This window comes from Macaca thibetana, chromosome 1, assembly GCF_024542745.1.
Source record: "Macaca thibetana thibetana isolate TM-01 chromosome 1, ASM2454274v1, whole genome shotgun sequence".
Taxonomy (NCBI): Eukaryota; Metazoa; Chordata; class Mammalia; order Primates; family Cercopithecidae; genus Macaca; species Macaca thibetana.
Window position 1 is genome coordinate 146,460,574 of NC_065578.1, and position 25,767 is coordinate 146,486,340.

The following is a 25,767-nucleotide window of genomic DNA, read 5'->3' on the forward strand; positions in this document are numbered from 1 at the left end:
TTTATCTTTGACTAGGATTCCTTTGAGTGCACACACACATGCAAACACACACACACACACACATATACACACAGGTATATATTTCATAATTTGTTTATTTGTTCATCAGTGATGGACATTTGATTTGTTTTCAGCTTAGAGCTAATATTATAAATAAAGCTGTGATACACATTCCTAAGCAGTTCTTTTTGTGGAGATATGTTTTCACTTGTAGTAAATATCTAGGAGTGGAAATGCTGTGCTATGGTGTCCATTTAACTTTATTAGAAACTTCCAAACATTTTTTTTTCTGATGAGGCTGTGCCATTTTATACCCTCCCAGCAACATATGTGATTTTCAGTTGCTGCGTATCTTCCTCAGCATTCATTGTTGTCAGTCTTATGAATTTTAGCTTCTCTTATGTGTGTGAAGAACCGAAAATTTTCTTTAATTTGGAACTGAAATAGAAATTCTAAAAATTATGGAATGCATGTTATAATTTAGGGATATCAGAATTAGCATATTCCTTATTGAATAATGAAAATCTTAAGAGAGTTGCCTTATATTTTTTCATCTGTATAATCTTTAATCAGTTACATTTGTTTATGACAACCATTGATGTTTTTATAGGGACTGTAAAGATAATATGTTTGTGTGTGTAGGCATATTTATTCAGGTCTCAAGTTTTTTGTTTGTTTCAGTGTTATAAAACAGCTTATCTTCTTTCATGATCTCCCATATCTCTTAAAAATCAGGCTTTTATTACATCTGATAGTTGAAATCCTAATTTTTAAAAACCCAAAAAATCCCAACATTTTGGATTTTTAAAAAATGTGTTATGAGACTACAAAGTCCAGCCATGGACTTTACATGTTAAAGTCTTCTCTATAAAAATATATTTATGGGTGATAATCAGACCTGTGATAAATATAAATTTTATATCATAGTCTCTCCAATTATTTCTGAAAGTGAGGGAATAATATTATGTAACCTAGCTAGTGTTCTATAATACTGGGTAAGAGAACAAAATGGTAATTACTGTAACGGTTATAGAAAACTTAGGTAGTGAGCCTGTTGACTAAATGTGTAATCAAAACTCACCCCAGTATTCACATGGTACCTTTTTTGCATTTTGTAATGGATGCTTGTGGATCTTTATGTACTATTGCCTTTAGAGATAACAAATTTCCACAGACTTGGAAAGCAATAAAATACATTTAACACTAAATCTTTACTGAGCATAGTTTAATCTTTCTCTGATACAGAAAGCACTTTCTAATTTTATAGCTCTGCAGACTCATTATTGCGAATGCCAGTTATTATATTGGCTAAGAGTAGAAGCAATGGTGAATCAAAAGGATGTGCTAATAGAATCTTAGATTGAGGGAAGTTAATGTGTGTTTACCCATATGCATCTCTGTGTTTTACGATATATGTAATTGTTTTCCATTTCTATTTCTCCTAGGTTTTTTCCCCAACCCTTCTCCACTCTTTCTGAATATATACACCACTCTCTTGAGTTTCCTTACCTAAAATACAATTTGAGCTTTTCTCTATATGAAAGCGATGACAAAGTGATTTTACAGCCAGTTCTGAAAGTGACTAAACTTGACAACAATTGTATTTTATGACAACCTCTGCTTTCATGTCCCCGGCCTACTTTTATATCTTTTTTTTTTTTTTTTTTTTTACCCCAAATATGAACAATTTCATATCTCTTCATTGGCTGAAAACAAATCCCCTTACCAGGAATACATTTTAATGGAAGAGAGCCTGCTTCACATACGTCACCAGAGCCTTAACATCTTAACTCTGTAATATTCAATTTCTCACTCACTGAGAACCAAAGCCTTGTTTTTTGTAGTTTTATTTTTGTTTTGTTTTTGTGTGGTTTGTGTTCATAAAGGTTGGGGAAGAATTAGTATTATGGAACTAAACCAGATTAAGGGGGAATGTGAATTAGATTTGGTAACAGATGGTGCTGTGGAAATTAAAGGTTCTTTGCGAATGGAAGCGACAGCAGCTTGCCTCTGTTCTCTCTGTCTCTCGTTCGTGCACTTGATAGACGGGTATAAATCACAACAATCCTGTCTTGACAGCCAATTTCGAGAATTTGATCTGGTTAAAGACATGGCTTTCCCGCTCCACTCACCGAAACCTGCTTCTATTTTATTTTTACACAGCACCTTGTCATATTTAGAAAAGCAGGCTTGCCTGCTTCCTCTTAATGAAATTTTTTCTTAATTACAGTTTTAGCTCTTTAGTGTTAATTACTTTTTCATTCAGCCTGAATTTTCGTTATATCTCTCAGGGATTTATTTTTTTCTTTTTTTCTCACCCTTTTCACTCACGTATATTCTTTCGTTTTTTTTCCCAAAGATCCTTTTCATTATCAAAAGTTGTTGTCAGAGGCACTATTTGAGACTCCTAATTACCAAAGTTATTTTTTTTTAGGGAGAAAGACTTTCAGATGATGTAGTAAAGTTACCAAATCAGAAAAAATTTTTAAAGTGCCAGAAGCAATCACCAAAACTAGCACTGATTTCAACAAAATTTCACAAAAAGGTGAATGACAACACTTATTTTCACCTAGTAAGGGCTGCAGAAATATCTGTTCTGTTGGCTAAAATAAATCCCACCATGTAAAAAGACATGGCCACAGTGTGGCAGAACCACTTCATGCCTGTGTTGACCTTGGGGTGGTCTAGGGATTCCGAATTAAAATGCAATCTTCAGATGTAGGAGACGCTACATGAGAGACCAGGAACACTGAACAAACTGCATGGATCCCTTGCATCCAGATTCTCAGATCTGACAAGCTTAGGGGCCAAGTACTAAGGTTGCCTCTGACAAATCCACATGGCATTTGGGCTTCCAACATATCAAGGAACAGGAAATAGAAGAGAGGAAAAAAATCACTCCAAAAATGAAGAGAAGATTCTTTGAGCAAGCAACTAACAGTTGGTAGAAATGAAGCTTCCTACTGGCAGTCAAATCAAATGTAGTAACAACTCAACAGCTCCCCGCTGCTTGCTGACAGCGTGGTGTCACACACTGGGACAAACATTCACTTAGACACTGATTGCAGGGAAGTGCCCTTCCGCCAACACCTCCCACCAAAAACGTAATGAGCAAAAAGAGAACCATTTCTAGGAAAAAACCAAGAGTCCCATTCCCCAGCTCCCCTAAAATGATAACGTTTCTGTTTGTCTTTTTGTAGCCCACTGGGAGTGAGTGTTCAGTTGAATGTGGTTGCTGCAGTTTCCTTGTTATGTAGCAAGTTGTTTAATTACTTATTCTCCTGCTACACACACACAGACATATACACAACACACACACACACACACACACACACACACACACACACACACACACACACACACACGGGCCCTGGCATGCCCCTGAATGGTGACTCAGTGCAGTGGCAGCAAAGGAAATGGAAATTTGGGAGTTTGAAGAGTACTCCTTGGTCCAATAGTCCTTGCTCTCAAGGTCTAATCAGACTCACAAGGCAGTGTGTTTTTTATTTGAGTATAATATATGCTTTTTAAAAATGGCCGGAGTTCTTTAAGAAGCATGTAGGCAAATACTCTCATTTTATAAATGAGAAAACTGAGAGTCAGTGTGGTACAATGACTTGGCTCCAGTTACACAGTGCCTGGATCCAGAGCTAGAACCCATGTCTAGTGCTCTGTCAAATACTGCAGGAAGTCAGGGCTCCCTGGGAAAGGAGAGGAGAAGAAAAGCAAGCAGCAGAGACTCTGGTATAGTCCCTTTTTTTTCAGCTGATTTTTTAGAATGGCAAATTATATTTAGACATTTTTCTCTGCATGTTTGTATTTGGACTTTTGAATGTGACAAATAACAAGCAGATCCTGATTTGAACTCTTGGCTTTTCAGTGGCTTCTACTGGCTTCACTGAATGCTATCTTGCTGCTGAATAATCCTTTAAAAAAAAAAAAAAAAACCTGTCATGCTACAAAATAAATCCTTAGTCATTTCCATGGCTTGAATTAAATATATGTGCAGATATATGTTATTTTCCCTTGCCTGCAAATAGTGGCTTGTGTGTTTTAGCTTTACTTTCTCTTCAAGTAACTAGCTCAATGAAATGTTTATTTAAAAAGAGGATAGAGGAGGAATTTTTAGGATTAATAATTAGCTGAGTTCCCCTCCTCCCTGCCTCCCCACTACTCTTCTACTTCAGCTGGACAACACCTGATACCAACAATATAATGTCAACTCTGCTATAGATCGCCCAAGACCAGCTGCATTTACATCCAGATGTTAACTACTGCAGACTAAGCTATTAAGGTAAAAATATAAATGTAGTTTAACTGCTACCAACAGATGGAGTTTATTATCTCTGATTGTACTGCAAATCTCCATCTAACACAGAAATTTTCATATGTGCTTGAAGCAACCTTTATTTCAACAATGATTTCCTAGCATTTAGATTTGCTCAACACTGTGATTCACTCAGTTGCAGAGTACCTTTTAGAGTTCCACTCTTGGTGAACTGACCTATGTCTGTGGAGGCAGCTGGTTTATTGGTCACTGTAATTGCTTTTGCAAAACATTTTCTTAATGAGTAAAGAATGACATCAATACTATGATCTCCATATCCTTATATCAACTTCTGATAGCATTTGCATTTCCTGTTTCAGTATAGCAGAGAATAGGAAAGGGACATTCAGGAAGCCTGAGCTTTCATTGACCTCGATTTGATTTGTGAACTCCATCACTGGAGTGTCTGTGAGTAAAGCATCTATATTCAATTGTAATTTGTAAAGATCAGTGCATAGACTTTCTATGAGTTGAATGTCTGTTTATTTCTTCTCTAGCGCGGTGCTGTGGGAAGGTCTTCATTTAGCTGTCAGTCCCCTTCTGTTGTGTCGAGTTCTCTTCGGTGAGCTCCTTGAGTGCTTAAAAACAGAATTGTCTGAACACAAGCAAACTTTATTGATCCATATTTCTGTTTGAAAGACCAGAGATTTGTAGAAGTAGGAGACTATTGCTTTTCCCTAGAAAGCTTACTGCAGAGGAGGTCTGCTCATGGCATAGTAAATCTCTAACACCGAATAAATGTTACATTCAGCATATATTGTAAGCTTCATTTTAATGATTTATCTTGGGTACTTTTTTTTTTTTTTTTTATCTCATAGAAACCTTTCGTTTTAGTAGTGGTCCCCACCCATTGCCTAGAGCTATTAGACTCTACCCTGGGCATAGTGACCTGGTCAATACTGGGACATCTACTGCCCAAATGGTTGACTGTAGCACACTGTTCGAAAGCCCTGCTGTCTTTAGGCTTTTGGTTCACAGAAGAGTAACTTGTGTAAAGTAAGAAATATTTTCAGGGATCGGAGACAAAATGCTTGTTTTTCCATCTGCTGTGCATCTTTGTTTCTGTCTAGGAGGTTTTCGAGATTCTCTCTTCGGATCCATTGGCGTCATGTAGTTGAGCAGTTGTGAGGATATAGTTAATTAAGCTGCATTAGGGCAAATATACACACTTGTTAAAACACTTAATTTGCCTCAATAATATTGATTACATGGCAGAAGTTTGTTTAAACTAAATGGTATTTCCCCCCTACTGTTACAGTTTTTGAATGCAATCTGTATAATAGCTAATAGCCATCATCAGTTAAATATCATGTTAGTTATAAAGTAATGTCATAAGAATTGATTTGGACTTGGCAGTGGAGGAGAGCTCTCCCTTCAAAGCCGATGTAGATGATTAGCCAGAGTTTTAAGCAGAATCATGGTTCATATAAACTGTGTATATTTTATAGACTTATAACTGCTCTATATTACATGAGTGCCCATTATATTAAAGAAAGCTCAGACAGTTAATTATGCAAAACATCATGTATGCAATTACTCGGCATTATTATGCATTTAACAGTTTTATTGATTTGTCAGTAGCTCACTTACTGTATTTAGAGCCATAAACAAGAGATGCTCACCCCCAGATTGAAATAGGTCCAAGAAAACAAGCTAAGGATAAATTGCACTACTAAGCGCCTCTGCATCAGATCGAATCCCTAAACACAGAAACTGTCAACAATCATAATGTGCAACACATTGTGATATCACAGGACCATTTCTTTTCCCATTAATAAAGTTTATCAACCAGGAAGCATAAAAAATCACCTGGCAATACAAATTGAAGCAACCGCAATTTCCTACATCTAAAATAGTCTGGATGGCTTAAGGAAATCAGCAGTCACTTCCAGCTTGCACAGCATAGGAAAATGGGATGCTGCTGTGTCCACAGACACTTACACCACATACATACTTACAATGCCCCTAGTCCCCATTAGTTTAGTCGATCTTATTAGTGCATTTCTCTTGCCATTTTTCTGGACTTCCATTGCAAGGAATGAATTGTCTCCATTTCCAAATCCCTTAGATTTCGCAGGAGTGAAGACATAGGATTCTATCGGTATCTTTATATGTCAGATTGAGTGACAAACCATCTTGGTTTACTTGGGATTTAGGGGTATCCAGGACATGGGATTTTACTGCTAAAACCAGGATAGTTGACCAACCTAATATTAGAAAAAAATTAAATAAGAAAGGACCATTGAACTCTACAACCCTAAAAGCAGATAGGGTTTCGGTGAGGTCCTGCTGTTAAGAGTTTGGTCAGTAGGTATGAAATTATAATGCATGGGACACTTTTATTTCAATGATCAGCCAGAAATGAGTTGAAGGTCTTGGTTACTTGTACTGAATTTCCTTTTTGCTTGCAGCAGAGAGCTTTTTACAGAGTTTGGAGAGCTTTCAGCTCTGATTTTTCTTTTTAGGGGGCTGGCTCCATGTCTCCACATTACATAGCTCTATCTCTTGTCAGCAACTCAGGCACCAGCTTTGAGGGCAGCTGTTTTATTATTCTTGTTCTTCATGGAGTAAGCTAGAGAGAGTCTTTTGGACTAAATGCACAAGTTATTTGTTCAAAGAATCAAGAAGCAGTATTACTAAATCTAAGTCATTGTGATCCTGATATACAGAAATCCATTCTATTAGTAGGGCTCAATGCTTGTTAAAGCAGGCCTTAAAATTGTACAGAAGCATGTGTGCATAAGTTGCCCATGTGTTTTTATCTTTCTGAGCGTGTGGACCAGGATTCACAATTCTTCCTTTACAATTAATGATCTCCTTCCGTTAGGTTAACCAGGCAGACCTTAAGATATTTCCTATTAAAAGAAAAAATCCTTTCTCTTCTTTTCCCAACTAAGCCAGTGTACCTTAATGCAATGATGATATGTTAGACCCAGCAGTTGTCAAAGCATCGTATTACTGTGATGCCATAATGACACCCTGTCTCTGTAAAGTAGTCATGTTTTCTCAAATCACACGTTGCACCGTTGATTTCTGACATGACACTTCATTCGGTTGCTTTCCCTTTCTTCAGCATCACCATTCTCTGACAATAGCAGCTGGTGCCCATTTTGTTACTAAGTGATTCACATTTTGCCACTTTACGAGAGTGCAATTAGTTGAAGCAGGGGGAAAAAAAGCTCATTGTAAAGTAGCGTGCTTGAAGTTGTAACTCAGGCTGCCATGGGAGCTGCTGGGGTCATGGGCTCTGAAGCCTGTACCTCTGGGAGCTACAGCATTAGTCTAGAGGTTTTCTTCTGAAAGCATAAAACACACACACACACACACACACACACACACACACACACAAATACACACTATAGGCTATTAAGAGCTTTTTATTTTTTTAAACACAAATACTTAAATATTTAATCTGGTAATTTCAGAACATAGAAAATCAACCAATCACCATAGATTCATTTTTGTTTTGAATCAGTAGTGATTTTGATAACCTTCTTTTCCGTCCCTGAAATTCTGTGATTCCGATGAATCACACAGAGGAGCTGGGGACTCTTCTTATCTCTGTATTTGCATGTAAACTTGGAGGTTTGCTGCATTGTGTCCTTATACAAAAATATTGGAAATAAATTTTTAAAGCATTTGGAATTTATAATGATGATGATTACCTTTCCAGGCCCTTAAGGATGACAAAGAAGAAAAGCAAATATGTTGACTTCTTTAGTTGACATTTCTTTAGCCTACCAAAGGGTTTATTATTGGTATAGATATAGTAAAAGTGGCAGAAGATCTTGCCTTAGTATAACAAACGAGAAGATCTAAGATGATCTGTACACACATTCCTTAGGAGAATTTTATGCAGCCATTTTCCCATTTATTTCTCCATTTGTTTTAGGGGGGAAATACAGTAGCAAATGAATTCAAGATCTGTGTAAAATTCACATGATGAAATACAGCTGCTTGTTAAGAACTTGTATTTCGGTGAAAGGGTTAATAATGCATAACCCTATGGAACATTATTGTTATGCCAGTGTTTAACAAATGAAAGTACTGGCTGAGCTTCAGACCTTCCATTGAAATGTAGAGCCCTTTGAACATCAGCACGTGCATGTGGAGATTCAAACTCCTGACAGTTCATTCACGATCACACATTTACCTGGATGTAGGTAGAATCTCCGAAAACAATTACTAATCCAAAAATAATTACAATATAAATTGAACATTAACTTACAGATTATCCTTTTTTCCCCTACAGCAGCAACTTTAATTGATTCTTATTCTTTCTTTCTCTCACTCTGTGTACACACATATACGCACCATTAATGAACTTTCAAAAATTACATCTTTAAATAGTCAAACAACTAAGACATTTTGTTTGGCCGATTGTTAGTATCTAACACCAAAGATAATTTTTACCCTTGCTGGCCCTAAGCAGGGCTAGGAAACGACTTCTTAGGTTGAAGTATGATCATCAGAATTATTTGATGCTGTATCTCAAACTGTGTTGAAATGCTTTTTAAAGCCCTGAAATTTCAGGTAGGCTGTTAAATTCCTCAAACCTAGTGTCTCGTATAGAAACTAAAGGTTATTCTTGACATTGTTATTTCCCCCTCCAGTTTATTCTCAGGGGGTTCATTCAGAGGTTTTGGGAAGGGAGCTACCTGGTCCTACTCCCTGTTCATCTCACCATTTCTCTTAAAATAATGATAGTAACCATACTAAGGCTTTAAAATAAATATTTCCCACATATTTCGACACATGTTATTTCTATTCATAATTCTTAACTAAATTTAGATTTTTATTAATCCAATGTGACTTAAAATTTCTGCATTAACAGCACAATGTGGAATTGGGCTTATTCTCTTTGGCTACAGATAAAGCCATCATTTTGAAAATGGCTCTTTCTGACAAAAAGGTGTTCTTTTGAAATAAAGTCCTATTCACTACATTCCTCTTAGAGTTAATGTGAATTTTAGTGCCTCTAATTTTAGATTGAAGTGAAGTCTAGAATAAAACCCACCAGCTGACAATTGAATTTATAGATAGTTGTGAATATTTCAGGCTTGAATAATAGAGCTGTAGAATTTCAGAGACAGAGAGGCAGAGAATTAAGACTCGCTGTAGTTTTAGGTTATAATATAATAGTGTCTAGGAAGTGTTCAGTGTAATGAGCTAAGTAGTAATTAGGAGACAACTGTGTTCTTTCAGGGATTCTGTTTAGGCATCACTGCAAACCCTGGGTGGGTGATGCAGTAGGGCAGACCTGCAGCCAGGGCAGTGGCTCCTTCAGCCCTTTTCCACTTATACATGGGCTGTGGATGTAATTGCTGAGAAATAAAACCAGTAGATCTCTGCGTGCCACCTCTAACTTGCTTGCTTGCTTATTTATTAAAATTGAGTAAATAAACACCATGAAAAACTCTGTTGTCCTCGAGACATCTCTGCTCTGGACCTTGGAGTCAGGCCTGAGTTCAGATTCAGGCTGCACTGCTTCCTAGCTGTACGACCCTCAGCAAATTTTGAAAGGTCTGAGGCTCGGTTTCCTAAAGAGAAATATCTCCCTTACAAAGTTATCTTGGGGATTCAATGAGGGGTAATATTTGTAAAGTGCTCAGCTCAGTGCCTGGCACATAATAGGCACTTGATAAATGGCAATTCTGACTTTTATTATTTCCACGGGGCAAAAGATATTAATTAAGGAAACACTTCGTGGCAGGGCAAAAACATGCACAACCTGCAGCACAAACCCAGTGGGTTCACTTTCATTTATGGCTCCAGTGGCCAGACCTTGTTTAGGAGAAGATATTTCTTCTGTTTCAAGGACCTCTCTGGCAGCTCGTGCCTCCTGAATTTCCTTGTTTTATCCAGCCTATTGCCAAGTTATGGTGTGAAATTTTGGATGCGACAACTTGCTGGAGAGTCCTTATTTTTCAGGGACTTTAACAACATGCATTTGACACATAAATATTTGATGGTTTAGCAAATAACTGATCCGTAAATGGGAGGGCAATTTCTGGCCTTGTTCTTTAAATCAAGAGTTCTGCAAATTTTACAAGTCCATGAAGAAGAGCCTGAATAAAAGAAAACTGGGGTGGAAGTGACCATGGAAGATACAGGAAAAGAGAGAGAGGAAAAAAGAATTTTTAAAAAGAGGGCCTGAAGATCAAGCAGCCCCAAGCAACTCTCCTCTGGATGAAAAAAAAAAAAAAAAATTAAATAAAGAAATGGTGCCTTGTAGGCAGATGGTGAAATAGTTAATTGTCATAGCTGTGAGAAATTCAGTGCTGGAGAGAGGAAAGGGGAGCAAGCATGGTTTAGTACCCTAATAACTTCTAACTCTAGTCTAAGATCATAATGTATGTGCGCGCAGTCCAGTAATTATAAGGTAATAAGTGAAGTGGTGGTGTAAGTGCTCTAAATTAAAAGGAATTCACAGGGCTGCTGTAAGTCAGTGCCGACCCGCTTTCTTTCAAACGTTGACTTGAGGAAAGTGCTTAGCCCAGAGTGCTAAGGAGACAAGGAGAGCGATCTATTAATTACAACGTTCATTAACAGTGACGGGTACAAGGCAGCAGATGCAGAAGAGAGAGGACGCCGTAGTTCAGGCTGGCGAGGGGGATATTTTTTTCTTTCACTAGTTCTTGAGGAAAGGACAACACAAGTGGGTGGACGAAAGCACGAAGATATTTTGGTGGCTTTCTCCTTCCTATTTGCTTTCTTCACATCCTGATACTGCTTGACTTTAGAAAGCTGTGCAAGATTTCTCAAAGTGAAATATCTTTGGTAAGAGGCAAACCTTGCCTCAATGCTTTGCTCCTGAGACCGCCTTCTTGGAACAGTTAAGTGAAACTTCCTGCCAGAAAAGTTCCATATTTTTCTTCATTTTAAAGTAACCGAACAATGGAGTACCTGGAGGAGAGCATGAAATTTGCGCAATGATCAAAAATCATTAGATTTATAGTGAAAGAGATAACTGCATCCCTTTGGTTATCCTGTGACGAGTCCCCCAAATTCTAGTGAATGACCATTACCCAGAGGGATTCCCATAAATCAGCTTTCCACTGGGAAGCAATTATATAAGTCCCTTTCTTGACTGTCACCTCTTCTTTCTATAGTGAGTTCTCGGAAGCTTCTTAGAGATTTTGCTAAACAAGATTTTGCACAATGGCTAAATAAAAAGAAAATAGGACCAATTATATCTTTTCATCTAATTACCTTTCCAGAAATTCGGTCGCTTGTGAGACCAACAAAGAAAGAGGGATGAAGTGTTTCTTCCAGATAAGAGAAACAGTGTGCCAGATTACATGCTTCATCATTTTTCCTTTTAGGAGGTATAATGTTAAATGACAAAAAGAAGTGGGGGAAGGACCATCACAAGTATATTTTTTAGGACAAAATTTGATACATTTCTACTTTACTGAATATAAATATAACATCAGATTTTATAACATCAGATAATATAATATCAGATTTGTGAACTCACAGGTATACTGAAGGCTCAAATGGCTTTTACTGGTTCATCTCTTAAATAATGGCATATGTGAATGTGCATGAACACATGCACGCATTTATTAATGAATGCTAGTGATCAGTCACTAAGTTTTGCAGGCTCTAGGAAATAATCTTTAAATATTGGCTTTAATTTTATACTTGATGTCTTTCTATATTGCCAAATGGCTATGAAATAGAGCAATTTAAATAAAGAAACAAAGTGATTGAGGATATATTCCCTATGTGTTTTAGTCAGATCAATAAAAGACACAGTTATGCTTATGGAAGCGTGCTGACAAACAGTAATTACAGAGCTGAGAATCATCTGTTCAGCCTTGAAAATAAAAGTTTTATTCCGCTCATAATAAAATGATTGCAGCATCAGAATGAGGAAGGAAAGGTAGAGTGAGGATAAATACAATTTTAGAAATGGTATAGACTTTGCAAATCACCACCTCTTCCATTGATAAATTTAGAATCTAGAGTTGATTTAGATATTGACACTGGTTCTCCAAGAGAAAGGTAAAATGAAAGCAATTGGACCCTTTAGAGCTTTTGTTTATGGCCTGTCTGGGCCCCTTGTTGTAACCCTGTCATGCCCTTATGCTGATTACCTTCTTGTAGAACAAGAAGTATTGACTAGAGAATGAATGATGTGTAGTCCCTAGCCCTTAGGAAACACTCTCAAAGAGCAATGTCTTTAACATATGAATTTTTTAAACATATGAATGTTTTTTTTCCTCCTTTTACCTTTCCCTTTCCCTTTCTCTATTTTTTCACCATCTCTTTTGTTTCTACCTCTTTTGGTGTCTGTGTTTGACACTCTCTCCTCTTTCTCTCTCTGTATCTCCCTCAATCTCAGGCTTCTCTGCAGAATGTCAAACAAAGATCGACACATTGATTCCAGCTGTTCGTCCTTCATCAAGACGGAACCTTCCAGCCCGGCCTCCCTGACGGACAGCGTCAACCACCACAGCCCTGGTGGCTCATCAGACGCCAGTGGGAGCTACAGTTCAACCATGAATGGCCATCAGAACGGACTTGACTCGCCACCTCTCTACCCTTCTGCTCCTATCCTGGGAGGTAGTGGTCCTGTCAGGAAACTGTATGATGACTGCTCCAGCACTATCGTTGAAGATCCCCAGACCAAGTGTGAATACATGCTCAACTCGATGCCCAAGAGACTGTGTTTAGTGTGTGGTGACATCGCTTCTGGGTACCACTATGGGGTAGCGTCATGTGAAGCCTGCAAGGCGTTCTTCAAGAGGACAATTCAAGGTTAGTGTCGGACCTGGGAATACTCTCCCCACTTCCAACCTCACGTGATGAGTTTTTGTTTTTCCTTATTCTTATTCTCATAAGTCAAGTACCATAGTTTTAATTCTCTCTCGAGTAGAAAATAGAAATAGATTACAATTGATAGTGGAAGATTTATAGACTAAAATCCCCCCAGATATACTCCATATCTATTAATTTTCCTCTTACTCTTAAGCTTTAATGATGCAAGGATAATAAACTTTGGGTAGGGTTTATAAGCGCATAGTTATTATTAGAGCAATGTGGGTCTATAGAGCAACTGTACAAATGCACATTGGACTAACAGTGTTTTTGACCCCTTTGGATCTTCTTACAGATGCATGGAAATAAATACTTTAGACCAGTGATTTTCAAACTTGAGTGTGCATTAAAATCATCTGAAAATCGTGTTAAAATGTAGATTCCTGGGTCCTACCTCCAGAGTTTCTGATTCATTAGATCTGGAGTGGGGACCTGCCTGAGATTGTATATTTTAAATAAATTTTCAGGTAATGTTGATGATGCTGCCAGTCCAGGGACCAATTTTAAGAATCACTGCTCTAGACCAATTTAATTACCTACTCATCTTTATTTTTTCCTTGTGGTTGGCTATACTTATTCTAACTTTTAAATGAATTTATGTAAAAAATTTCCAAATTATGCCAACAAAATGTCATCGAATGATAGAACGTACCTCCAACATATATAAGTGATATATACCCCAAACTTCATAGATTTCAGATTTATAAATAACATTATTTCCCCCATATAGTGTAGAAAAATAGGACTGAAATTTGTTTATGCCCTTTTAAACTGGTGATCTACAGATCTAGAATTTAGTTCATTAAAAAGCTATATATATATATATATATATTCTGGCAAAAAAATTCACGTTTTTAGTTCTCTTGTGATTCACTTTTGAAGAAAATAGGGGAAGGAAAAACATATATTTTGAGGATCCACAGCTCACCAATGGTTCTGTTCAGTGGTTTATGAAATGTGTCTTCCTAACAACCAGTTATGGACACGAAGTCTATCTTCCCACATATCAGTGGTTCTCAAACTTGCCAGCTCATTGGAATCAGTGGAAGACTTAAAAAAACATGCTGATGCCAGGGCTCATGTCCCCAAATTCTGAATTAATTGGTCTTGGGTACAGCCAGGGAAAGGGGGATTTTTGAAAGCTTCCTAGGTGATGGTTAATGTAAAGGCAAAGTTAAGAACCACTGCACTGTACTGTGTTGTATTATTTGACAGCAGTTCTCAAAGCACAGTGGCTGTACCAGCAGTACCAGCATCATCTGAGAAAATGTAAGAAATGCAAGTTCCCAGGCCCCCTCCTGTATTAACTCAAACAGAATCTCTGGGTGTGGGTCTAGCAATCTGCATTTTACCAACCCTCTGTGTAATCCTGATGTAATTCAAATTTAGAACCACTGCTCTAGACCATGCTACTGCTGATTTACCACTGACCATAGACCATCATCATCTAATGGCCCCTTGTTGGGCAGAACTGAAACCAATTTATTTGGAGCCTTCATAATTTTGTGATGTACTAGTTTTCAAAGCACAAAAGAAGTAATGTTTGTTAAGTGCTAATTCTTTTAAATATTTCCACAAAACATGATTCTGAAAACCCTTATGTGTACATAGAGCAGTCTCCCACCTTCCCCTTTTTTTTTCTTTTTTGTTTTTGAGGCGGATTTTTACTCTTGTGGCCTAGGCTAGAGTGCAATGGCATGATCTTGACTCACTGCAACCTCCATCTCCTGGGTTCAAGTGATTCTCTTGCCTCAGCTTCCCAAGTAGCTGGGATTACAGGCAGGCACCAACACGGCCCACTAATTTTGTATTTTTAGTCGAGACAAGGTTTCATCTCATTGGTCAGACTGGTCTCGAACTCCTGACCTCACGTGATCCACCTGCCTCAGCCTCCCAAAGTGCTGGGATTACAGGCATGAGCCACTGCGCCCGGCCCACCTTCCCTTTTAAGAGCATCTGGAAATCCAACTCTTCTCCATCAGTTGCACTGAGCATTTTAGTGACAATCCCTAGTGGAATTGGTTGTACTGTCTCTCCCTTGCTTTTTTGTTGTCTGTTACATAACTTCCTTGATCTGTGGCTGATGAGAACACAATCAAAATGTTTACTTAGTCAGGTACAGTGGCTTATGCCTGTAATCCCACCACTTTGGGAGGCTGAGGCTGGAGGATCCCTAAGGCCAAAAGTTTAAAAGATTAATCTGGGCAACAAAGTGAGAATCCTATCTCTGTAAAAAATTTACAAATTAGTTGAGCATGGTGGCATGTGCCTGTAGTCCTGGTTACTGGAAAGGTTGAGGCAGAAGGATTGCTTGAGCCCAGGAATTGCAGGTTGCAGTGAGCCATGATTGCACTTCAGCCTGGGGTGACAGAGCTAGACACAGTCTCAAAAAAAAAAAAAAAAAAAAAAAAAAAATGTTTACCCAAAGCACAATTTCTCAAGACATCATACTCTTACATAGTAGATGAGATACTTAATCCTAATCTTTTCATAGCCTTTCATAGTTGTAATGAAGAGCACAAAGCCAAGTTGTATGCAGTATATATGAATGTCCTAAATATCTTCATAGCTGTATCTTTATAATTTCTGGCTCAACATTGCTATATTTACTGATATTTTCTTACAAAAATCTTTAATTTACTGGATCTTTATTTTCTTTATCCTCATCTATAAGTTGAAGGCATTAACCTCAGAATACTTAAGTTTAAAATGAAATAGAAAATCACATGGAAAGCAAGTAAGCTAAAAACAATGGTGGTCTGTGCACAAGGCTTTTTATCACCTCTGGGCATTTGAGAAATCTCTTCAGTCTATTTGGTACCACTGCAAAACTTGAGAATGAAAGCACACCTCATATCTTTGGGTATTTACCAGCCATTGTTCAACAGTGTTGTAACCCTTATGGTTACAAAGTATATAAAATTTAAATTGTTATTAATTTGATTTTGTTAACTCAGTTTACACAGCTCTGCATGTAACTACACAAAGATAAGCAAATATTTTGGGATAAATTCAGGAGCACTGAGTGCACTGATATAAGCAAGAGGTTCTCGATGTGAAAACCACTCCCATTTATTCAACAAATATTTACTGAGAACCTACTGCGATTCAGACAGCAGGTTGGTTGGAGTGTCCTCTTATGCACATTTTATTAAAGCTTTGTTCCCAAAGGCTGTGGATTGAGATGAATTCCTCTAACAAATGTCTCCTGCCTTGAGGAAATACCAATGTTTAGGGTTTAGGGGATTAAACCCTCGAGTCTTTGGTATGTTTTGTAAAGATAGAATAACAATGTGAAAAAATTTCCTGATACATGTCTCAAAACATTTTATAGGTTAGACATTAATAGCTCTGCAATAGTTACTTACTGAACAATACTTAGAATAGAGCAATTGGAATTCTATGCATGATTATTCTTTAGGATGCTGAAATGCTACCAAAAGCTTAACAGAGCAAAGCACAGGGTGATTCTTGGCATTGATGTATGTGCTCAGTTTTACTCCATATTGGAGAGAGCAAGTTTCAAGGATTTTGAGCAGAAGACAGAGATGTCACTGTCCAGATTAGCACTCTGGACTTGCCCACCTGGCTGTGCTTGTAGCTGGCAGCTGCGCAACACTTGGTGAGGCTACCCTGCTAGCTACATCATCAGGCATCACACTGTGGTGCTCACTTAGCCCCAAAAAGGCAGTGAGGCAAATAAAGGGATTAAATTGTGAAAGTATAATGTAATAATTAGAGCGGTAATTGTAAGGAAGATTGGAACGGCCCCTCCTTTCTGTGGCCAAATACAGTAGCGATAGCGGTTGAACTCCAAAGATGTTGAGTGTGGCCCAGACTCTTATTCCAATGCTGAAGCTGCCTTAGAGTTCATTCTCATGCCTTCAGACAGCATTGCAGCCAAACCACCCTTCACAGATCTTAGTCTCTCCCTCCCCTCCATTAAAGCTCTCTAAGGAAAAAGAAGAGATTATGTAACTCCCCTTGACAACAAGTCTTTCTAGACTAGAGCCCCAATGGCCAGGCCGTTACATAAATGTGACTCCTGCCTCACCAGGGCCTGATTCTACTCTCACTGACTTAAGGGACATGTGCATCCATAGGCATTTGCATGTACGCCATCATCTGTTAAGATCTTTCCTTTTTTATATATCTTCTTCTTATTATTTTTGAGACAGGGTCTCACTGTGTTGCCCAGGCAGTTGTACAGTGATGTGATCTTGGCTTACTGCAGCCTTAACCTCCTGGGCTCAAGTGATCCCTCCCCCTCAGCCTCCCAAGTAGTTGGATAACAGGCATGCACCACCAGGCCTCCCTAATTTTTCACTCTTCTGTAGAGATGGGATCTCCCTATGTTGCCCAGGCCGGTCTCAAACTTCTGGCCTCAAAAGATTCTCCTGCCTCAGTCTCCCAAAGTGCTGGGATTACAGGCATGAGCCATCTTATTTCTTATTTTAACAATTTATTTTTAGGATTGGTTATCGAGTGTGTAATAAATATATAAGTTTAAAAAGTTGGGAAAAATACTTCTTAAACTTGGAACCAAAAGAACATCTATCCAGAACACATGTTGAGAAAAGTAATACAAATTGTTGTTTTCAGAGCTGAATGTGCTATTTCTGTTGTGAAAGACAATTAATCATGGATTTCAATGAAAGGTAAATAGAAAGGAATATTTTACTTATTGACTATTTTCAAGTTATCATTGAAAAACTATTGAATTAGGTCAGCATTTAGTTGGGTAGAAACCAAAGTTTTGCTTTTTTGTTTTTGTTTTCAGCTGACCAAAATTCTTTTTACAAAACTTTGACAGCTCTACCCTGTCATCAAATAGGGTTACAATGGCAGCAGCGATTTCATGTCATTTTTTAGGCATAGTAATTTTGGGGATGTGATATTGTTATTTTGATTTATTTTCCAATTCCAATTTTGGCCTTAATTCATAAATGAGTGGAGCCGGCCTTCCTTCCTTCTTGCCTGCCTGCCTGCCTGCCTTCCTTCCTTCCTTCCTTCCTTCCTTCCTTCCTTCCTTCCTTCCTTCCTTCCTTCCTTCCTTCCTTCCTTCCTTCCTTCCCTCCTTCCTTCCCTCCTTCCTTCCTTCCTTCCTTCCTTCCTTCCTTCTTTTTCTTTCTTTTCTTTTCTTTTCTTTTCGAACTTCTCATTAAGAGTTTCTCCTAGACTCTTGTTAAGGAGGCAAGAGAAGGAAAACATCCTTATACCCAAGTAGGTCAATACATATTTCAATTGTTTAATAGACAAAAAACACTGGCCTCCTGAAGTTCTTCTGTCCATATCATAAGGACAATAATTTTATAAATAGTTTTCTTTGTGTAGATAATATAGCCATTCTAACTGCTCCTTATAGTGCTATAGAGTATTCTTCTTTCCCCCACATTTAAAAAGTAGGAAATCGTATATTTTAAAATATGATATTTTAAAAAGATGTTCATTATAGCATGGGTTTTGGATTTATAAAAGCCAGGCCCAAGTCTCAGTCACTTACCAGCTGTGAGACCTTAACCCCTCCGTTCCTCTGTTTCCCAAGTGGTGAGGGTTACATGAAAGAATGAGTATCAAAGTACTTGACCCATAGTAAATGTACAATAAATTATTAACTTTGGTTGATACTGGGAATGTGACTGGGATACGCAGACACTGGATGGTTCGTGTCATATAGCACAGAGTTATCCTTGATGCTAAACTAGAAGGACAGGTATGTCACCTTCCTGAGCTCACAGCTGTCTCCACCCTTTAGCTATGATCACAAACCCTCTCTCCCTGTAGCCATTTCTCACTGACGGTGCCTTTATATGATTGGAGGCATTTAGGTGAACTGTCTGGGAATTTGTTTAGTTATATTTAGCTCATGGTGCTCAATTAACTTTATTTCCCTGTGAATATGGATGGGAAACGGCATACATCAAAAAGCAAGCCTGAATTTGGAACTTGCATAAAACATTAAATTCTCAGTTAGCTTCACATGTGAAATTTAGGCGCTGAGGTAGTAGCATATCTTCCCTGCGTGAGGTGTGGGAGTGACCATTATGGAACTAAGTCCACTCTGAACACTGTGGGGCCTAGGACAAGAGTACAGCACACACCCAAATACTGCATAGTATATGTAAATATGTTAAAGTTATAAATCAAGATACCAAATCCCTAAGTGAAATTTGTTCTAGTCTCTTATTTGACCAACTATACCTTCATAATGACCTGGGAGACTGACTTTTTATTAGTCAGACTTTGACTCCAAGGAGCAGTTTTGTGTCAGTGAGAGGCAGTGCAAGGAGAGCTGGTTCATAGCCTGCAGCCCATCCCCTTTCTTTCCCACTCCTCTATCTCCCAATATTGTACATAGGGTGGACACCCTTGCCCACACATCTAAGGCCCAGTGACCCCTTCCGAGCAGTTGTTTCTTAACCACGCACAGGTCTAATGTGCACACCAGAAAGGCAGTTTAGTCCAGTCTAGCTTCCAGAGGACACACCCAGGAGAGAGTCCCACTCAGACCCTGGCACTTCCATGGGCTTGTGGTGATCTAGCCAGGGAGTTTGAGGATGCCAGGTACTCAGGATCATGGGGTACTTAGGGGACGGCTGCAGCTGGGCTTCGTTCCCTTCGCACTTTGAATGGGATCCTTGTGCTACGTATACCTTCTAAAGCCCACAGCGTTCAGGCAAGGGCTTTTCTTGTCGGAGGCTAAGGTGGCATTAATGTGAGCCTAAATCTCACCTTAAACATGGGGCATTAAGATTAGTCATTTTCTTGCAAGCCATATGCTAAAGGCATGCGGGCATAGCCCTTGGATCTGATGCAACCAACTGCTTTCCTACACTGTGAATTGTATGACTCCTTCCTGAAGCAGGCAGTGTAGTCCTAGAGGATCTTTCCTGGTGTGGCATTTCTTTTGCCGTCATGTGCTATTTCAGTCTTAGAATGTTTTCAGTCATAGAGAAAATAAGAACTTACAAATTGAGTGTACATGATATGAACCTTCCAAGGGAAACTAATAAAATGTATTTAACCCAGTGTCTAGAGAAAATAACTACCTCAGTTTATAGTAAATGGTAGCTTTAAAAATCTAATATGTTCTAAAATTGAAATCCAAAATAATATGGAAATGTCTAAATTGACTTGATGAATCGCAGTAATTATCAGTTTGAATGCAGTGTTAAATTAAATATAGAAGTAATATTTTCCAAAGAAATGTTGTCTATAATTCATTGCTTTAACTTTCTTTTTTGAGACAGAGTCTCTCTCTGTTACTTAGGTTGAAGTGCAGTGGTGCCATCTTGGCTCAATGCAACGTCCGCCTCCTGGGTTCAAGTGATTCTCCTTCCTCAGCTTCCCGAGTAGCTGGTATTACAGGCACACACCAGCAAACCTGGCTAATTTTTGTATTTTTAATAGAGACAGAGTTTCACTATGTTGGCCAGGCTTGTCTCAAACTTCTGACCTCAAGCGATCCGCCCTCCTTTGCCTCTCAAAGTGCTGGGATTGCAGGCATGAGCCACCACGCTCAGCCTGCTTTAACTCTTAACTTGCTTTTGTTATAAGTTTGACTTTTCCACTTCTTCTTGCATTTGATGCCAATTATGTCTGAGCTTTTGAAATGCATTAATATTGCCAAATTATAAATAACAAGTATCATTCTACTCTTGCTATTTTAATTGTTAGGTTCAGTGTTTATTTTAATAGTAAAAGTTAGTATTACAGACTTTCTTTTTTGGTGAAGATGTACTGTATGAATTTGTGTCCTAAAACAGCATAATTTAGTTTTTCTTTCTATGGTTTTGACTTACTGGAACCACTTATTGGAACAAATGAGTAGTGATTCCTTTTCCATGGTTTGTTCTGACTTGGGGAGTCACCTAAATTGTTATACTTCTGAGGTTGTCAAAGAGCTACTGGTCAGCAGGCATTTTCAAGAGACAGATAATAAATTAGATAGTTTAAATATCTTAGGTTATTACATATCTTAGGATCTGTGGGCCACATGCCTTCTCTGTTCCATACTCTTTGTTTTGTTTTTTAAAACTGTTTAAAAATATTAAAAAACACTCTGAGCTTGAGGGCATTCAAAAACAAGCCCAGACCTGGATTTGACCTGCTGGTCATAGTTTGGGCAACTTCTAAACCAAAACACCCTATTTATCTTCCTTGTAGGCAACGTTGATGAACAAGATTTCTACGCCAAAGGATTTCCTAGGCAGTTTTGTGTACATATCATTTATGAAATTGAAACCCAGTCTCTATCATGATGATTTTTTTTAGTCTATTATTTCCCTTTTCAGAATATTTTTACTTCTTCAGAATTTTCTAGTCTCTTTTCTCTGTTTGGATATTTCAAGCCTGTTTGAACTACACATCTGTAAGCACTATTATATATATATGTGTGAATATATGTGTGTGTGAGTGTGTGTGTGTGTTGGCTAGCTAATTAGAAAACAGAATCGGTGTAAATTAAGACAAAGTAACAGAGTGGCTGATGAAAAAAGATCTTTGGGTTGTGTAAAATCAGAGTGATTATTTTCAGAGATTTTATTTCATGGTTGATCTTTGATCAAGGAAAGAAAAACATAATAAAATGTAATGATTCTCACTACATTTTTGTCCTTCAAATATTAGAAACTCCAGTTTGCAGGAAACAGAATCTCTGCTGTCATTTACATGTTTATTAAACACATAGCATTATGTTACTGTATTTCAAAAGTCATTTAAAATAGGCACATCATTTTAGCTTTGACTTGTAGGGTATATTTTCCTGTTGGGTGACACTACATAAGAGCCTATCCCATGTAAGAGGTATATGCCAGTGGCATTCAGGATGGACACAAATTTGCAGCAAAACTTTTAATGCCCAACTATAGCTCATGTCAAATTAGGCTAACAAAATTAACTTTCCTAGCAATGTATTTGCAAAAGGGTAACCTTCTTTCCTACTGTCTCTGTTACTTCACAGTGATTTGGAAGAAGTGATAGTAAGTGTTTCATATTCCTCTGCTGAAATTAAATATTTATTTATTTGTTTATTTTTTGAGACAGAGTCTCACTCTGTCACCTGGGCTGGAGTATAATGGTGTGATCTTGGCTCACTGCAACCTCTGCCTCCCGAGTTCAAATTATTCTCCTGCCTCAGCCTCCTGAGTAGCTGGGATTACAGGGGCTGGCCACTACGCCCCCAGCTAATTTTTGTATTTTTTAGTAGAGACGGAGTTTCACCATGTTAGTCACACTGGTCTCGAACTCCTGACTTCAGTTGATCCGCCCGCCTTGGCCTCCCAAAGTGCTGGGATTACAGGTATAAGCCACCACGCCTGGTCTTATTTATTTAAAATAATACATTTTGTAGTAGCAATATCACTAATTCATGATAGTTACATTTAATAAAAGGACAAGCTTTTTCATAGTTTTTCAACTTAGTGCTATCTTTTTTTTTTTTTTTTTTTTTTTTTTTTTTGAGGTGGAGTCTCACTCTGTCGCCTGGGCTAGAGTGCAATGGCGTGATCTTGGCTCGCTGCAACCTCTGCCTCCTGGGTTCATGTGATTCTCCTGCCTCAGCCTCCTGAGTAGCTGGGATTACAGGCACATGCCACCATGCCTGGCTAATTTTTGTACTTTTAGTAGAGACAGGGTTTCACCATGTTGACCAGGATTGTCTCTCACTCCTGACCTCTGATGATACACCCGCCTCGACCTCCCAATGTGCTGGGATTACAGGCGTAAGCCACTGCACCTGTCCTAAAGTTAGTTCTATCTTTATACTTTAACCGAACGTATAATGTATCTGTTACATAAACCCATATTTCATGGATTCTGCTGTGTGATGTGGCCTATATTAGAATCCAAAAAAATACGGATGTAATTCTGGAATAAATTCTCTTTACATACGCGTGCTTAATCAGAGCCTATACTCTTATTTATTTTTCCTTTAATAAAACCCTCTGCACTCAGAAAATAAAAGCCATTCCCCATGGCTCTCCTGAGCTAGCGTCCTCAGAAGGAGCAGCATGGATGCAAAGCTGCCCTCCAGGTGCCGACTATGGGTGCAGCTGGCGTAAGACCCGGTGCCTCTCTGGTTCCAGTGTGGGAGCATCCCCTATCCTGACCCGTCTGGGCCACTCAAACGTACCTGTTCCCGATTCAATCATTCTTTTATGGAAAAGAAGCCCTTGCATTGCCATTTCTTCCAGTGATTTTTTTTTGGTGGGGGGAGGGGAGTTCTCTTAATCTGCCCCAAACTACAACCTGTGAAGTCTATGAGCTCTCCTAGCAAGTAACTGTTGAGAAGGAGGTTTGTGTTGTTTTTATGTTACAGTCTAAGAGACCTCACAGATCACTTCCAATTAATTCTTATAAAAACGCCATTGACTTTTCTACCTTTTGCAAGGTAGAATTTTATTTGTGAGTGGACTTTCAGGAAGCGGGTGTGGCTGACTCTTTGCCTACAGATCACTGGACTCTCCCCAGAGGACATGCCATCCATAATCTCTATTATCTGATGACTATTTGTTTTGATGAAGGTACTGGAGGCAGTTCTTTGATTACAAGATAAACTCCCAAACAAAGACATCAGTGCCTTTCTTAGTACTCTGATAGCTTTCCTTCATTCCTCCTTGTGCTCCCTTAACCCAGAACCAAGTCATGACAAATAAGGTTGCTTCAGACCCTGTTAGAAAGCCCCAGTCTACCGAACACCATATTAAATGCTTGAGAGCAAAACAATAGGAATGATACTTTGTGCTTTATATTTCTCACAATGCATGTCTTTGTACATATGTTCAAATAATTATACAATAAAAGCCATTCCTCCCGTAAACTCAGAATTGGTTATGGGTAAAGCCAGGTAGGGTATATCAGAATATTCACTCTAAATGTAGGAAAGAAAACAGAAATGAATGATGAGAGTTGTGTTGTCAGAGGTTCCTACTGATGTGAGTCACTTTTGCTTGGTAACTCGTTGTGGGGGAATATGACTCAATATGATTTGCTAAATCCATAAGAAAGGTAACATCAGTTCTTGTTGAAAGTCAAACTATGGAAGCTGTTAGGCAACTGGTGAGGTATGACTGGGTGGGGTTCAGAATTTTGACATGAGTAAAGTCATGGGTCAGGACTTTATTTTCTTTTTTTGGTAAAGCCCAGGGCATTGATGTGTTTTCCTGATATATTACTGGATAAACTTAGACAATTTCTTAGAAGTTATAAAACACATTAACTCACTCAAGTTATAAACCACATGAATTCACTTTCTTTTAAAGTTGCTGATAATGAGACTTCAGTGATGTAACGGTCTAGTCATTGGAGCTCATTTATACGATTTAAAAGGTTTCACATAAGCTCAAAATTAGGTACAGGGTGCTGGTGTAGTATTTTAGCTTTTATACTTAAAAGCTAATCTGCTGATATTTAAAATAAACGACATTAAACTTAAAAAATGATTGTGATAAAAAACATAAAATTTACCATCTTAACCATTTTTTAATGTATAGTACATTAGTGTTAACTGTATGTGCATGATTGTGCAATAGCTTATGAGTCTTTAGTATTTCATCATGCTAGATGTAAACTCTGCACTCATGAAACAACTCCTCATTTCTGCCTCCCCCAGTCCCTGCTAGCCACCATTCTTCTTTCTGTTTCTATGAGTTTGGCTGCTCTAGATATCTCGTGTAAGTGGAATCATGTCGTCTTTGTCTTTTTGTCACTGGCTTATTTCACTTAGCATAATATCATCAAAGTTCATTCATGTCATTGTACATGACAGGATTTCTTTATAAAAATGGAATAATACAAGAGTCCCCCATTATCTGCAGGGGATGTGTACCAAGACCACCAGTGGATACCTGAAACTATGGATAGGACTGAACCCTACAGAGATGAGGGTTTTTTTTTTTTTCTATACATACATGTCTATAATAAAGTGTAATTTATAGATTAGGCCCTGTAAGAGATTAACAAAAATAACTAATACTAAAATAGGACAATTATAACAATATACAGTACTAAAAGTTATGTGAATGTAGTGTCTCTCTCAAAATATTTTACTGTACTACTGTACTTTGGGTAACTGAAACTGCTGAAAGTGAAATCACAAATACCAGAGGACTACTACATTCCACTGTACGGATAGACCACGTTTACTTTGTGCATTCATCTCTTGGCTGACATTTAGGTTGCTTCCATCTCTTGGCTATTATAAATACTACTGCAGTGAACATGGGTGTACAAATACTTGTTTGAGATTCTATTTTTAATTCTTTTGGATATATACATACACCAAGAAGTGAAATTACTGGATCACATGGTAATTCTATTTATAATTCTTAGAGGAACTCCCATACTGCTTTCTAGAGCAGCAGTATCATTTTATTTTACCACCAACAGAGCACAAGGGTTCCAATTTCTTCACATTCTTTTCAGTGCTTGTTATTTTCTGTTTTTTTTTTTTTTTTTTTTTTTTTCCTTCAGTAGCGACCATCCTAATGGATCGGAGGTGAATGTTTAAATATTTTTGGGAGATTTTATATATATATACCAAATTTATAAATACACCAAAGTTCTAATATTTTATCACCTTAGGCTTATATATATGGATAATGTACATAGTTGTT

The 25,767-nt window shown here is 38.0% G+C and overlaps 1 protein-coding gene across 12 annotated transcripts in view; it reads left to right on the forward strand.

The window, feature by feature from the left end:
• ESRRG (estrogen related receptor gamma) overlaps positions 1–25,767 on the forward strand; it is a 643,046-nt gene that overhangs the window by 451,279 nt on the left and 166,000 nt on the right. For all 12 annotated transcript variants that reach the window (XM_050780447.1, XM_050780458.1, XM_050780479.1 and 9 more), the window contains one exon: positions 12,678–13,093. In XM_050780447.1, coding sequence (XP_050636404.1) covers positions 12,691–13,093 — 403 coding nt within the window. In that variant the 5' untranslated portion in view covers positions 12,678–12,690. The remainder of the gene's footprint in view (positions 1–12,677; positions 13,094–25,767) is intronic.